We start from the raw sequence: 15,811 nt of genomic DNA on the forward strand, positions 1-15,811 counted from the left end.
AAAAAAAAAAAAAAAAAAAAGAAAGAAATCTGTCTATTAAAAAATGTAAGTTTTACTCAACTCGTGGATTTATATTTCATGGCAGGTTTATAGGTTAGCTGTTGCTGTGTAACAAATCACTGTAAAATTCAGTAGCTTAAAACCATTATTAATTCTTAACTTCTGTGTCTACAAATCAGCCCGGCTTCAGTTGATGGAGGCTGGGCTTAGCTGGGAGACTTTACTTCGAGGGGTGGTGGCTAAGGGCAGTTCTGCTGTTCATAGAAATCTGGCAGCTTGGTTGAGGTACCCCTGCCCTACATGTGTCTTATTTTCCTGAGACTGGTGAGCTATCTATGATATTATGAGGATGGTACGAGAGAGTGGATAGAGGTACTTAAAGCCTCGGCTCAGGACTGACATACTGTCACTTCCTTCCAAAAAGCAAATCACCCAGTCAAGCCAGAAAATCAAGGGGCAAGAAAAGACACTGACACTGCTCATGATGAGCACAGCGTGGCAGTAGTGTGGATGAAGGGGGACAGAATTAGAGCCAGCAAGTCAGCCTGCCACACCAGGTTAGATAATGGAAAGTTTGAGGGGAAACTAGGGTAGAGATAACAATAGTCTGAGTTGTGTGGGTTTAGTAGGAGGTAAATAGGAAACAGGATCTCTCAGAGAAAAGGAGTGATATAGTTTTGGAGAAGGGTGCAAGCCACAAGGGGAGAGAGAATTGTAGCTGAGGAACAGCAGAGGGCTGACACGCCATGCGTCCAGCGAGGGCAACAACAGTATAGCAGGAGTGAAGGGAAAGAACAAGGCAAACAAGAGTAGTAAGAATGTCTAGGTGGAGGGAGGATCTCTGTACTGAAGGCTTATTTTAGTTCCCTAACATCAGGTAGGTAATTGTGAGCCAGTGAGCTTGTACATTTCCGCATTATGAAATGTCTGCAATGGTGGAATCTAAGAGAATGAAGCATTTCTGCACCGGGTTCAGGTTTGGCCAATGTCTTATAGATACCCTTTGAGATTTTAGCATCTTATACCACATCTAATTATAGTATTTTGGCAAAGAAGCTGTAATCAGCATTTAAAAAAGATAATCCTTTTTCATTTAATTTCCTGATTTTCATCCAAGCTGATGCTTTAATCAGAGTGATGAATATTTCTCCACCAAATAAGGAATCTGAGTAAATTAAAAATGTGTAAGTATGTGAATGTTTCACATGATGTGCTACAAAGTGAGTACTTAAGTACAATTACATTTTTTTTTAACATTTATTTATTATTGAGAAACAGAGAGCATGAGCAGGGGAGGGGCAGAGAGAAGGGGGGACACGGAATCTGAAGCAGGCTCCAGGCTCTGAGCTGTCAGCACAGAGCCTGACACTGGTCTCGAACCCACAAACCGTTGAGATCATGACCTGAACTGAAGTTGGACGGCTTAACAGACTGAACCACCCAGGTGCCCCTTAAGTACCATTAATTCATAATTTCTTTCTCCTATTGATGTGAATTTAGGTGACGTGTCTCTTCTACTTCTTAAGTACTAGATCCAGTAGAACCATACATATTTGCCTTTTCTTTAGCTGTACTATTTTGAAATGCATTTTCATTTCTAAGAAAACAGATACTGTCTTTAAGTCAGGCTGCATGCATCATGCCCATTCGAATGGAGACAAATTACCTCATTAGTAGACTGCACCTCTCCCTAAGGGAACTGATCCTGGAGCTTATATTTTTGATGTATTCTGAGAAAACCTCTTAAGATTACTGGATAGTCTTGTTTCATTGCTACTATGGTTTACATCTTGAAAAAAATTAATTTGCTATGTCTCTACATGTTTGAACATGTGATTCTCTCGTCTGCATTTAGCAGATAATTTCTCTGCTTGCTTTTTATCCAGAAGCTTTTAGCTATAATGCTTTTTGTGAAGGAAGCAGGTTTATTGAATGTGTACCGTTAGCCATGTGTTAAAACAGGAGAAAGCTAGACATGAATAAGAAAATTGTCCTTAGAATTGTCATTTTATCAATCCAACACTTTTGCTTCATTGTATTTGTGTTGTTATTGATTTCCATCCTCTTTCTTTATAGGCTGGGGAATGATGATACCCAATTTGAGGTTAGCATGGCCAACCATGGATGTGAAGTACATCGTTTTGATCCTAGTGTTAAGTCAGCTCATATCCTGGAGAGTCCACGCCTTTGGTACCACCGCTTGTCCATCGACTGGAGAGACCCCCATCCAGCTGTTGCTGCCCCCAGACCGTACAGCAACACCAGGAAACTGGGAACCATTTTGAATGAATTTGGGCATCACAAGGTGAGAATTTTTCCATTTGATTTTATAATTAAATAAAGTGAACAAACTGGTAAACTTTAAAAAATGCAAACCAAGAATTGGATGGTTGAGGATCCCGTTTCAATTTTACTGATGATCACCCATCACTATTTATAGAGTCAGCTCTGTAGACATAAAGTTTTGGCAAGGATAGAGATCTTAAGTTGATTTGTAGATTGTAGTTGCTGTTGAGTAGCGCTAGAATTTTGGCCAAGAATGGGCAGGAACTAAGAAACCTACTTCTGGCATAGGTTCAAGAGTCCCATTTTCATTTGGCAATCGATTTAAAATGTTCAGACAGAGCAAACTACTTACGTTGGCCTCAAATACAGAAAGTACTCAGAGCCAGGTTTTTGTTAGATTGCTCAGGTATCATGTTTCTTTCTGTTGTAACAACTATTTTGGGGCTCTAGGCTCTTAAACACCAGAAGATATGTATATCTTTGATTAAAATGAACTTTGTAAAATTGAATGGACATTATGTGTGTTGCAACTGATATAATTATGTCAAAAGATGTCAAATCCCTACAGGCATTTTATTGTGAATGGGTAGCAAAAGGAAGCTCAACCTCTGAACTGTGTTCCTGGAAAGCAATTTTTAGGGTAGACCTGAGCCAATTGCATTCTATAGGCAAATACTAGATAATTCTCCTGAGTGTACTTGGCTTGCATGTGTTTGCTAACCTGCTTGGGCTCAGCCTGCTTTGCCTTCATGTTCTCAGCCAGAGATGGCATGTGATTTGGAACATGCCAAAATGCGTGTTTCTGAAAACCAGTGTACATGGAACTTAGTTTTAAACTTGAGTTGGCTGCTTGATCTTTAACAAAAGGGCTTTTCCTCTGCTTTGTTCTTTTTCTCCTCCTCCGCTCCCTCTTGCTTCTCTTCCTCCTCCTCCTTCTTAAAAAATAAAACAACCAACTTCCCTTTTTTTTTTTTTTTTTTAAGTTTATTATTTCTAGGAGAGAGAGAGAGAGACAGCATGAGCAGGGGAGGGTCAGAGAGAGAGGGAGTCACAGACTGAAACAGGCTCCAGGCTCTGAGCTGGCAGTCAGCACAGAGCCAGATGCGGGGCTCGAACCCACGAACGTGAGATCATGACCTAAGCGAAAGTCGGACGCTTAACCGACTAAGCCACCCAGGCGCCCCTCAACCAACTTCCCTTTAATTGGACAGCAGGAGCTTCTTCAAGAATGACTTAAAGAATTTGCAGCTCTTTTAACCTGTGATTAACTATTGATTTGTATTTTGCTCTGCCATTGACAGTCATTAGCATTTAATAATTTGGAACCGAAATGAAACATATATGGGATTTGCGGGGTAAAATCTCTAAACAGAAACTGATGTGGGAGCATTTTCCAGAACTTTATTTTCTTTTTGCTACCTGTTACCTTCAAAGACCTGGTTTTTGACAGCTGAAAAATTACAGGCTTGACTCTCTAGTACGTCAGCTCTCGATTATTCAGAGAGCTAACTACAGATTCTTTGTGTTCATTTGGGAGTCTTGTTGCTCTACCATAATGTTCTTTACACCCCGGCCCTGTCTACCCTTACTCTTTATTTTATTTATTTATTTTTTAAAATTTATTATTTTTTTTATTTCTAGGAGAGAGAGAGAGAGAGACAGTGTGAGCAGGGGAGGGTCAGAGAGAGAGGGAGACACAGACTCTGAAACAGGCTCCAGGCTCTGAGCTGGCAGTCAGCGCAGAGCCCGCTGCGGGGCTCGAACCCACGAACCCTGAGATCATGACCTAAGCGAAAGTCCGACGCTTAACCGACTAGGTCACCCAGGCGCCCCTACCCTTGCTCTTTAAAGACGGAGGAGAGACTGCCTTTCTCAATGATACTTTAGCAAAAGATCTGGTAAATGGGAGGAGAAAAGAGGGCTTTGAAAAATGACGTGTGGATACCATTGATCTAAGCCACGTTTCCTGTGGAAAATATGTTTTCAGATAACCAGGCTTGCACCCAAATTGTGTTTGCTTAATTCCCTAGGAGCTGCAGGGGCAAACCTGTTTGCTGCTGCTGAAGCATGCAATCTTTTATGCCGCTCCTAGAAAGCGGAAATATATATAGTAGTACCTAAAAAGGATAAAAGATTTTTTGTATTCCTAAGGTTATTTTTATTAAAAACATTAACATTAAGACATTATCAAAATAAAAGTATTCTGATAAATATTTATTTAAAAACATTAATTTTTTAAGTGTCTATTTATTTTTGAGAGAAAGAGAGAGAGAGTATGAGCCGGGGAGGAATGGGGAGAAAGGGAGACACAGAATCGGAAGCAGGCTCCAGACACCAGACTCAAACTCCGGAACCGTGAGATCATGACCTGAGCCAAAGTGAGACGCTCAACTGGCTGAGTCATCAGGTGCCCCTATTTACAAAAACATTATAAAACCTAAAAATAGTTAAGGTGGTTAATTTTATGTTATGTTATGTGTATTTTACCACAGCAAAAAAAAAAAAAATTTGGGAAAACATGAAAGTGATCTGGCTCAGAATTGCCAGGTATATATTGCTGCTTTAAAAATTCTCTACTGAGGCACCTGGGTGGCTCAGTCAGTTGGGCGTCTGGCTTTGGGCTCAGATCATGGTCTCATGGTTCCTGCGTTTGAGCCCCGCGTTGGGCTCTGTGCTGACAGCTAGCCCAGAGCCTGGAGCCTGTTTCAGATTCTGTATCTGCCTCTCTCTCTGCCCCTCCCCTGCTCACGTTCTCTCTCTCTCTCTCTCTCTCTCTCTCTCTCAGAAATAAATTTGAAAAATAAAAACAAAAAACATTAAAAAAATTTTTTTAAAACATTAAAAATTCCCTACTGAGGAATTTAAAAGATACTGATACTCTTTCATAAGTGTTTGTGTGCGTGTATGTTTGAATGCTGTAAAACAAAGCAAGAAAAATGAAACCCGTTGGTGAGTGATTGCTTTCATTAGGAACATGCATCTAGAAGCTAGGCGGTGCCAGATAAAAGGAAACTTCATTTCTGGCCTGCAGCAAGCAAAGTCTGTTTTCATTTTTCTGCTTGTATACAGACTGGTCAATAGGATGTGGCTCTGGCAGGGAAAGCAAATAGAAAACACACACACACACACACACACACACACACACACAAATATGTGCATGAGCCTTTCCTTCTTCACTCATTTTTTTCTGCAAGTGACTTTAGAAACCAGAGGGTTTTTAGTTGTTTTGTTTTCACTTCACGACGTTAAACTATTTCATATAGTTTGGTGATGTTTCTCCATGTTAAGCTGTGATTTTTCTTCTTCTCTTTATCCACGCCTACACTCTAGCCCCTCAGGCTAAAAGGGGCTGTCACTTTCTGACACGGTGACAGAAAGATGCATGTGGCTTTTGTGCTGCTTTTAAAACTCTTTGGTAATTTACATTTCAAACTGTAAATCAAAACCCTTTCTGAAGCATCAGGTGAGAGAGCAGCAGCATCCGGAAAAGCAAATGAACCATAAGCTATTATAGCACCTGGATCCAGCATTATTAATGACTTCTCATTGCTCATATACTTGTTGCTGTAACTATGCATAAGGATTTTCCCAGAATGGGACTAGAAATATCGAATCTGAAATTTCTGCTCTTATTAATCGTAATGTATGCTTTTTTCCTAAAGTCTTTATCATACAGAGTGTTCTAAATAATCCAGGCTGATGAAAGAGATATTATTAGTTTCAGTCTTAGCCATGCTGATGATAATATGAGTAACAGGACTGCCTTAGGCTTTACCTCTGGAAGCTCAGTAATTTACGTTTGAAGCTCTGGTTCTCCAGATGCTTCAAGGATTTTTGGCAATGGGGCATTTAACCACCCTGGCGCTCAGTTTGATCACCAGTGTAATAGGGACAGTAACACTACCTGGATGGATTGTTTTTGAGAAGTACATCAGAGAACACAGTGCGATTGACAAATGATGATTTTAAATTCAGGGGACTTTTTAAAACAATTTCAGTAAGGTTTTCACAAAATTCTATAGAAAACATTTTGTTTTCTTTCTTTGTTTTCAGGGAAAATATATCAGATTTCCCTGGAAGTTGCTAACTGCACCGAATTCCACTCAAGAGTTTTTAATGAAAGCTCTGTGTGACACTGAAGGGCAATTGGTTCTTCAGACGTGGTGGTAGAGAACTGTTTTTGTTTGCTGCCCTGGGGCACTGAACAGCTTTGCTGGCGATTGTGTAGAAAGAAAACACTGTGCTGTAGATAAATTGAATAAGCCGCTGAGAATTAATACAGAGTAGAGGTGGGGCACGGAGGCCTTGGGCAGTGGGAGGGGGGTCAGAGGACAGGGTGGAGCAGACTGGTGCCAGTTCGCTGCGGGGGCGGGTCCTCCCCTGGTGGGCAGGGCCGCTGTCCTGGGCGTAGTGGCCGCAGGTAGCCTCACTGGAGGGGGGAGGAGCCGCCCGCTTCCAGGCCCTCCACCCCCCATCCCCCACCCCTTGGACTCCCCAGGGATCATGAGAAGTCGGCTCTGCTGTGTGATCTCAGCTGTGCTGGTGAGAACCCGGGCTTTGAAATAGAACTACGGAAAGATTCCCTTTTATTTGCTTATCAAATTGGCAAATATAAACAAGATGTTGATACTGCCCTAGAGTGGAATGAGTCTTGGGAATGATACTCAGGCTTTGCCACTGGGAGTGGAAAAGTGATAGATCCAGGAAGAAGATTCAGCCACACGTGTATATTATGTCACTTTTCACTCCCAGGAATTTTCTTTACCTGAAATTCTATTTTGTGTGCTATTAGTTCTGCCGTACCAGTTTCTTGTTTTGTTTTTGATAAATATTTATGTGAAATGCCATTCGAGATTCCTTTCTTTTTTGATATAGTTTTAGTTTATGTCCTTTGTGCTCTCTCCCTCTCATAATTTTCTCTTTTCGGTTTGTGTTTGGTGTGGGGGAGGAGTGCATCATCTCTATAGGGAAGAGGGAAGAAGGTGCATCACCTTTCTTAGAATAATCTGGAGAAATAGTAGCCATGGAACACAAGAGTAAACTGGCTTAGTTATGTTTTCTAAAGCATATTAAAAACACCTAACAAAAAAAAGATTTTGAAGTGCTTATTTGTATTGACCCAAATCATATATATTCCTTGCCATTATTGTTCATATTTCATGTATTTGTGAATCATCTGGGGACCTAATAAAAATGCAGATGTTATTTCTGAATTCTGGAGAGGGACCCGAGATTCTGCGTTCCTAGCAAGCTACCTGGCCCTGCTGAGACTGCTGGCTGGGGACCATACAGTGACTAGCAAGGCCTGAACCTTAGTCTGAGAAACACAAGGGCAGAGGATCTTTACTAGTAATTGATGTCTCCCAGAGGCCCAACCCTGGGCTGCTTTGTGCTCTGATGTCCTCCATTCTCAGCCCGAGTCTCCGCCAAGGGTGGTGTGAGGTACAGATGCTGTGCTGTGCTCCAGATCATTTTTCCATTCCTGTGCCAGCCTATTGCACCACATTTCTGTATTGGACTTGCTGTTTTCTTGGAACACATTTTTTTCACAGGAGGGAAGCTCTTCTATAAAAATGTCTCATGGGGGGCCTGGGCGGCTCAGTCTGTTGAGCGTCCAACTCTTGATTTTGGCTCAGGTCATGATCTCACGATTAGTGGGATGGAGCCCTTTGTCAGGGTCTGTGCTTGGGATTCCCTCTCTCTCTCACTCTCTGCCCCTCCCCCACTCTCACCCCCCCCAAAGTAAATAAACATTAAAAAAATGTCTCTTAGTGGTCTCCCACACCAGTTCAAGGCCCAGACATGCCCGAGTTCTAGATGACTAATGGTTAACCCTCCAGCTGGACCCCTGCATCTCAGATGTATGATCCTAACTAAGTTGTATATGGCTTGAGAGCAGTGACTAATGTGGAATCCCATTCCAACCATCCAGTGAAGTGCTCAGGAAATATATAAGATACTTGATCTGACTTTCTACCTCGTACCTTCCGGAATAAAATGCACAGAGCATCAAAGTTTGAATGCTTTATCTTTTCACACAGCCTGCCGCAGAATTAATAAGCACAGTTAGAGCATCCAGCGGCCTTTAGAGCATCCAGAGGCCTTAGCCACTGATGTTTCAAAAGAACATTTGGGTGGAAAGCACCATGGAAACAAGATATACTATGGTAAAGGTAGAAGTCCAAGTGATTCTTTTAGGGCCTAGTGCAATCTTCTGTTTACACTTGTTGATATTCCTTTTTTAAAGAGAGGGGTGTATCTCTCTGCGTATTCGAAGGCAACTGCGTCTTGCAGAATTGCTATTTAATCATGACAAGGCTATGTTTCTGTGAAATAAGCCAGTAGTGATTTAGGAGTAATGAGTCAGTTACAATCCTGAATTGCAATTTGAAATGCAGAGACATCTTTCTGTCTCCGTCAACCTGTAGTGGTCCCAAAGGACAAGCCATCGTAAGAACATGGGTTGAGAACTTCTGCACTCAATATGCAGAAAATGAGTGTCAGCTTTTTAGCCTTTTCACTCATCTATAATGGTGAGGTTTGCTGTGAAGCAAATTTCTGGGCTCTTAGTGATTTTTAAACCATTCAGTATTTAGCTAGAATGATTATAAAGCCTGTTTTGAAGAATGAGCTGGGTACATGTGGACTCACCCGGGGTTTATTTTTTCCTTGATGTGCTTTCCTTGTGTGTGAACGGTGCTCTGGAATCCAGAGACCCACTCCCACCTGTACAACCAAGTGGTTCTCAGATCTCAGTGTTAGAATTGAGAACATGGGAAAACAAACCAAAAATAACAGCCCAAGCAAAGAATCTGATCACCTAGGGACCTTGATAAAAATGTTGAACCCAGAGCCAACTTCAAGATTCTCACTTAACTGGTCTGGCATGGAGCCCGAGGACCTGCATTTGTAACCAACCCCCACCTAATTCTGACCCAGGTAATATGAAGATCACCCTGTGAGGAGCCTCAGTGTAGAGAGGACTCGAGCGACTAAGCCTTCCATTAGCAAATCCCTCTTCCCCTGCTGTGGATAAAACCCTTTAATTTTTTAAAAAATGTTTTACTTATTTTTTAGAGAGAGAGAGAGAGAGAGCATGAGCAGGGGAGGGTCAGAGAGATAGAGGGAGATACAGAATTCAAAGACAGGCTCCAGACTCTGAGCTGGCTGTCAGCACAGAGCCCAATGCAGGGCTCAAACCCACGAACCTGTGAGATTGTGACCTGAGCTGAAGTCAGACGCTTAACTGACTGAGCTACCCAGGTGCCCCAGCATAAAACCCTTTAAAGAAGCAGGCGGTTGAGAGCCTATCAGCTTCTGTGGCCTCCTTCTCTGTCTCTTCGCCAAGCTCCTGTCTTCTTTGTGCCTCGGTTTCCCTATTAAAAGATGTGTGATACAACCCCTGCCGTTTAAGATGGTTGCATGGGTGAAGAAACTCACGTTGATGAGAGAAATGAATGAAGTATTTTCATGAGCCTAGAATTGTGATTCTACATAAAACAAAGCATTTTGACTAATTGTTGCCTCTTTGAGATTTTCAAAGAGGCCCCGCCCAGTATCATTACCTAAAGGGAAAGATTTCACACACACGGGATATTAGCCTCCAGTGAGCTGGCCATTTGCTTTTCTTCTTTGCAGTGTCCCAGGGGTGGGTGTATTTGAAAATTTTGCCATTTTGACAAAGTTTTGGGAAGGAGAGCCAAATGGATCCTGAGGAAGTAGGGGGGTTCTAAGCTGCAGGTGCCCATAAAGGTTTCCCTTTGTGTGACTACCTTTCCTAAAGGAGACTGTGGTTCGATAGAAGAATGTGATGTTTTGTGTTGCACAGCTCAGTTTCGCCGGCTCATGCCACTCTGCCAGTTCCTATATATGTGTTAAAAAATGCTTAATGCTTTTTGACAGTAAGAGGCCCCAGAACTTGCTATCATGTTAGTGAATCCTCGGAGGGTGTGTATTCCTGAGCAAATCCTGTGAGGTCACATCCCGGCCAGCCATTTCTGCCTGGGGAGCTCGGCTATGCTGGTTCTCTGAAGTACATAACCAACCACCCATGAAACAGGCTCCAGGTGCCTGGGGAAAAGTGGGCATGGTTTTATTCGGAGGCAAAACTTGATTTATTTTCCAGCCAGTGAAAATATCAGGAAAGGAAGGTTTCACTTGTCACTTTTTAGTTAAAAACATAAGGACCTTATAAAAACACTGATTTCCTAGCATGGAGTGGCATTCGACAGTTTTGCAATTAAAATGATAATGAAACGTATCTTATAAGAACTTCTCTTTAAAATCAACACACCATTAGAAGGAATTATGTAAAGCAGCCTCTCTGTTCCAAGTTTTATTTTAAGATTTAATTTATTCCAGATTCTGCAGGAAAAAACCATCCATGTGACAAGCCTGCTAACAGATGTCAATTTAGTTTTATAGCACATGCCTGCACTTCAGAGTCAGAAAATGGAGATTATTCTTTTTGCCTGCTGTTTATTACATGACACCACTTTATAACACTAAGCCCTGGAGGAGAGCTGATTAATAACCTATGGGCAAGCAACTTATCATCTGCTCTCGTCTTCTGTGGTGTTGAGTGTAAGCTTTATTTCACGTTACCCTTTTGGATTAAAAGGGGTGACAGGAAATGGATCTTTCTCTTAATTTCATCTAGGTCAGAAGACAGATTATACTGTGGCGAAGAGAAGTAAGAGAAAAAAATAGAATTATTCAACTAGAAAGAATTAAATTGCTGTAAAAATTTTTTGTGCCATTGGTGGTAAGACAAAGTACTTCTCTATGGTAAATAGTATATCAAAATCAACCATAACACAAACTCTTCCCTTTCTCATATTCATAGGGTCCATTTCTCTATGTTTACATGGGGTAGTAATTACTGGTTTAGGTTGCAGTTCTGTTCATATTCGCATCTGTCTGTCCATTCTGTTCATCCATCCATCCATTCCCCCATTGTCATCTGTCCATTCAATAAAGACTTATTAAGCATCTTCCATATGCAAGTATGGTGCTTAAATAATGAAAGTATGGGGCGGAAGTATTTAATTAGGAGAATTTTTTTAAATCTGGTAAAGTACGCATACATGTAACATGAAATTCACCATCTTAATTATTTTCAAGTGGATAGTAATGCTAAGTACAGATCTTCTTCGACTTAAGATGGGGTTATGTCCTGACAAACCCTTTGTAAACAAACTGTCCATAATTGAACACGCATTTAACACAACTAACCTACCGAACATCACAGCTTAGCCTGGCCTACCTTAAATGTGCTCCGAACACTTACATGAATCTACAGCTGGGCAAAGTCACCTAATACAAAGTGCTGAATAGCTCATGTAATTTATTGAATACTGTACATAAGGTGAAAAGCAGAATCGTTGTACAGCTACAGAATGGTTGTAAGCGTATGCATTGTTGACCTTGGTGATTGCATGGCTGACTGGGAGCTGGAGAGAGGATCATACTACCTATCGCTAGCCTGGGAAAGGATCAGAATTAACATATGAAATATGGTTTCTACTGAATACATATTGCTTTTGCACCATGGCAAACTCGAAAAGTCCTGAGTTAAACCATTGTAAAGCAGGAACTGTTTGCATATTCACATAGTTGTGCATCTGGTCTCTAGAACATTTTCATCTTGCAAAACTGAAAGTCTATTCCCATAAAACACTAATTCTCACCTCTTGCAGCCCATGGCAACCCCCACTTTATCTTCTGTTTCAACGAGTTTGACTATTCTAGGCACCTCCTGTAAGTGAAACCATGCAGTGTACGTCTTTGGTGACTGGCTTATTGCACTCAGCATAATGTCCTCAAGGTTCATCCATGTTGTAGCATGTGACTGGTTTTCCTGCCTTTTTAAAGCTGAATAATATTCCCTTGCATGTGTCCATGGCCCATTGGGTTGTTTCTATCTTTTGCCTGTTGTGAGTAATGCTTCTATGAGTATGGGTTTGGCAAATATCTTTTCAAGACCCTGCTTTCAGTTCTTTTGGATATATACCCAGAAATGAAATTGCTGCATCTTATGGGAATCTTTTTTTTTTTTTTTTGAGAGCCTGACATACAGTTGTTCTTAGTAGCTACACCATTTAACACTTCCGTAAACAAGTGTCTTCAAATTTAACATGTAGCTGGGTGCCTGGGTGGCTCAGTCGGGTAAGTGTTGGACTCGATCTCAGCTTGGGTCATGATCTCGCGGTTCGTGAGTTTGAACCCGCATCTGGCTCTTGGCTGATGGAGTGGCTGTTTCTCCCTCTCTCTCTCTGCCCCCTCCATGGGTGCTCTCTCTCTCTCTCAAAATAAATAAATTAACATAAAGAAAAGAAAAGATTTAACATGTAGCCGAAAAACAGACATGTGATCCTGAAATGAGTGCTACAAAGAAATATGATGTACAGAAATCCATCCAATATGCCATTTATTTTTGTATTCCTGATGCTTAGTCCACAGTAGGGACTTGATGAGTGTTTGGTGGGTGACTGAATGAGCCATTCAGACCGTTGGTGGTTAGACCCCTTTCCTTTGTTTCTCTCCTGATACTCAGCTCCCCTCTGTTCTGCAGGAATGGCACTGGAGGGCAGAGAGGGAATATAATAGATGAATAGCTTTCCCTTGGTTGCCTTGATTGATCTCTGGCGAGAGTATGGAAAGTATTTTCCGGTAGTGTTGTTTTTCTTATTCTGAATCTCATCTAATATTCAGAGATGTTGAGATATTTCCACCAGATATGTTCCTGCCTTTTCTTTGGGGGAGAAAAAAGAAAGCTGCCTGCAGACGTAAGATGAAAGTGTAGTGAAGTTAGGGAATGGTTGAGTGTTCAGGGAGAAAATGTTCTTCCTATTCTTAGAACACTGCCTCTAGTCCCTAAAGAATTTTGTTCTATAAAGATAGCAAAAGGGCCTCTTGCTCATTTTCTCATTTGGCTTAAATCAGTAGCATTTTGCCCAATTCCATGCTATTTATAGATATCTTAAATTGCAATTTAATTCTTGAGATTTTTAAAGGGAATTTAAAATGTATCAAGCATTATATTTGTAGAGTTAAATTTCTTGTTTCTGATTTTATAAAAGCAATCTGTTTATCTGATCCTCAAACCAATGAAAGACATAGTTATTATTCTGTCCATTTTTTAAAAAATGTTTTTGGCAATTGAGACATAGACACTGGCCACAAAAATATTTGGCACAGCTGTTTCCTTAGAAATTTTTATTGGTTTTGCTGTTGCCACAGCATTATTATTCTGATAAGCTAGAGAGATCCAGTTATCTGTCTGAAACGAGTCCTGAGGGTTTCTGTCCGTTGCTCTGGTCATGGTATGGGCCCAGGAAAACACTGCTGATGACATTTTAGGGATGCTGCTTTGGAGACAGGTGGCCAGTACTGGGCCATGTTGTCCGGTGGAAGGGTCGCTGGCTCTTATCCAAAAAGACCCTACCATTCACTATATCTCCTGTTAGTTATGTGAATAGCACCAGTGAACTAAGCCCTCTGAGCTGTGTTTTATTTTTCTGTCAAATGGGGATGATAATCCCTTCTGAGCAAAACCATTGGGATTAAAGACAAAAAGGCCTGTAAGGGCATAGCACAGTGCCTGGCCAACTGCTTCCCAGATAGGAGCTGTTTTTTAAAATAGTTATTAAGTTGGATTGATATGAAATGTTTTAGGCCAATATTCAAATACCTGGAATGGAATATTATGGTATGGACCATTTGGTGTATTTTATTGATCTGCTTTCTTAATAATTAGTGGGGGAATCTCCAATCGGTCAGCCATTTACTCCGGAAAACATTAAACAGAATCCATATTCTGGATTGGATCTTGGAAGTGTGTAGAACACAGCAGTATGAATTTGATGTCCAGACACCACTGCACTGTCCTTCTTCTACAGTGATGGTCATAAATATAATTGGTGTGAATTTCAAATAGTCCACCTGCTTCATGACATTGGTAGAAATCTTGTAGTTCAGTCATCTTCCCCATGTCCATCCCTAGGGCATAAGTACTTAAAGTGCCACAGGCTTTTTGAGTAAACTTTTGGGAAATCATTTGGGTGGTGAGTATTGATGTCTTTGAAAGTATTTTATACAGCAATGATTCTTTAATACTTTTCATTATATTTGCCTTATGACATTGTATTTTCTCTAGGTTGACCTCTCTGTCTCTGTAACCCCTGTTCGATTACTTTGATTCCTTTTAGGAGACATATCAAGTATAATACCAACAGCTGGCTGAACCAAGTGCTCAAGAATATTCTGGATAACTGAAATTTCTGACTAAATGAAAGAGGTGCTGTTGCCTGCCTCTGTCTTTATTGTTTCTCTCCTAAGCTACCTATTGGATTAAGTATAAACATCTTGGCTGATGTGCAAGGTCTCAGTTGAGCTTTCTAACCTCCTTATTTTCTACCACTTTCCCACAGGTATTTGGTGCTCTAACTTAACCAGACAGTTTTACTTCCAACTTGCTGAAAATTTCTCACCCCATGGATCTTCGATCACAATTCGGTTTATCATTAATATTTTCTCTGTTTCTGAGCAAACAAAAATCTCACCTGCTTTTCTTTCTTTTTTTTAATGTTGTATTTATTTCTGAGAGAGAGAGAGAGAGAGAGAGAGAGAGACTGAGAGAGAGAGAATCTGAAGCAGGCTCCAGGCCCTGAGCTGTCAGCACAGAGCCCAATGCGGGGTTCGAACCTGTGAACCATGAGATCATGACACTGAGCTGAAGTCAGACACTTAACTGACTGAGCCACCCAGATGCCCCCACCTGCCTTTCAAATCCTATTCCAAATGCTATCTCGTCCACAAAGTTGTTCTTAAAACCTTTTAATATTTTTAAATTATATAAATGCTATTTGTTCCAGGAAGAAAATTTAGATAATAATGATCACAGAAAGTAAAAGGATGAAAATTGAAATCATGTGAATTCTACAATTAAGATAACTACTGTTAATATATTAAGTCTTCCTTTTAGACTTTTTCTCGCTATGATAAATATATTTTAACGAAATTAAAATGGGATCATACTGTGTATGCTATGTGATTACTTCCTTTTTGTTATTGACTTTAGTTTTTAGAGCAGTTTTAAGTTCACAACAAAATTGAGGGGAAGGTACAGAGATTTCCCATATGCCCCCACCCCCACACATGCACAACCTCCCCCATTATCAGCAACCCCACCAGAGTGGTACAGTTGTTACAACTGAGGAACCCACATTGTCACATGGTAATCACCCAAAATCCATTGTTTATGTTACAGTTCATTCTTGGTGTTGTACATTCTGTGGCTTTGGACAAATGTATAATGACATGTCTCCATGATCATGGTGTCATAGGGAGTATTTTCCCTGCCCTAAAAATCCTCTGTCTCACCTATTCACTCCCCCTTCCTGCCACCCCAAACTGCTGGCAACCACTGATCTCGTCACAGTCTCCACAGTTTGCCCTTTCCAGGTTGCCTTACAGTTTGAATGATAAAGTATGTGGTCTTTGCAGATTCACTTCTTTCACTTAG

At 40.9% G+C, this 15,811-nt stretch overlaps 1 protein-coding gene across 1 annotated transcript in view; it reads left to right on the forward strand.

The window, feature by feature from the left end:
- Window positions 1-2,074: 2,074 nt before the first annotated feature.
- The window catches only part of METTL24 (methyltransferase like 24), a 49,061-nt gene continuing 35,324 nt past the window's right edge, over window positions 2,075-15,811 (forward strand). Inside the window, exon 1 of the mRNA XM_039223965.1 lies at window positions 2,075-2,305. Within this exon, the coding sequence (XP_039079896.1) occupies window positions 2,111-2,305 (195 nt within the window). The 5' untranslated portion in view covers window positions 2,075-2,110. The remainder of the gene's footprint in view (window positions 2,306-15,811) is intronic.

The sequence above is a fragment of the Hyaena hyaena genome, unplaced genomic scaffold (assembly GCF_003009895.1).
Source record: "Hyaena hyaena isolate Hyena2069 unplaced genomic scaffold, ASM300989v1 scaffold_1513, whole genome shotgun sequence".
Taxonomy (NCBI): Eukaryota; Metazoa; Chordata; class Mammalia; order Carnivora; family Hyaenidae; genus Hyaena; species Hyaena hyaena.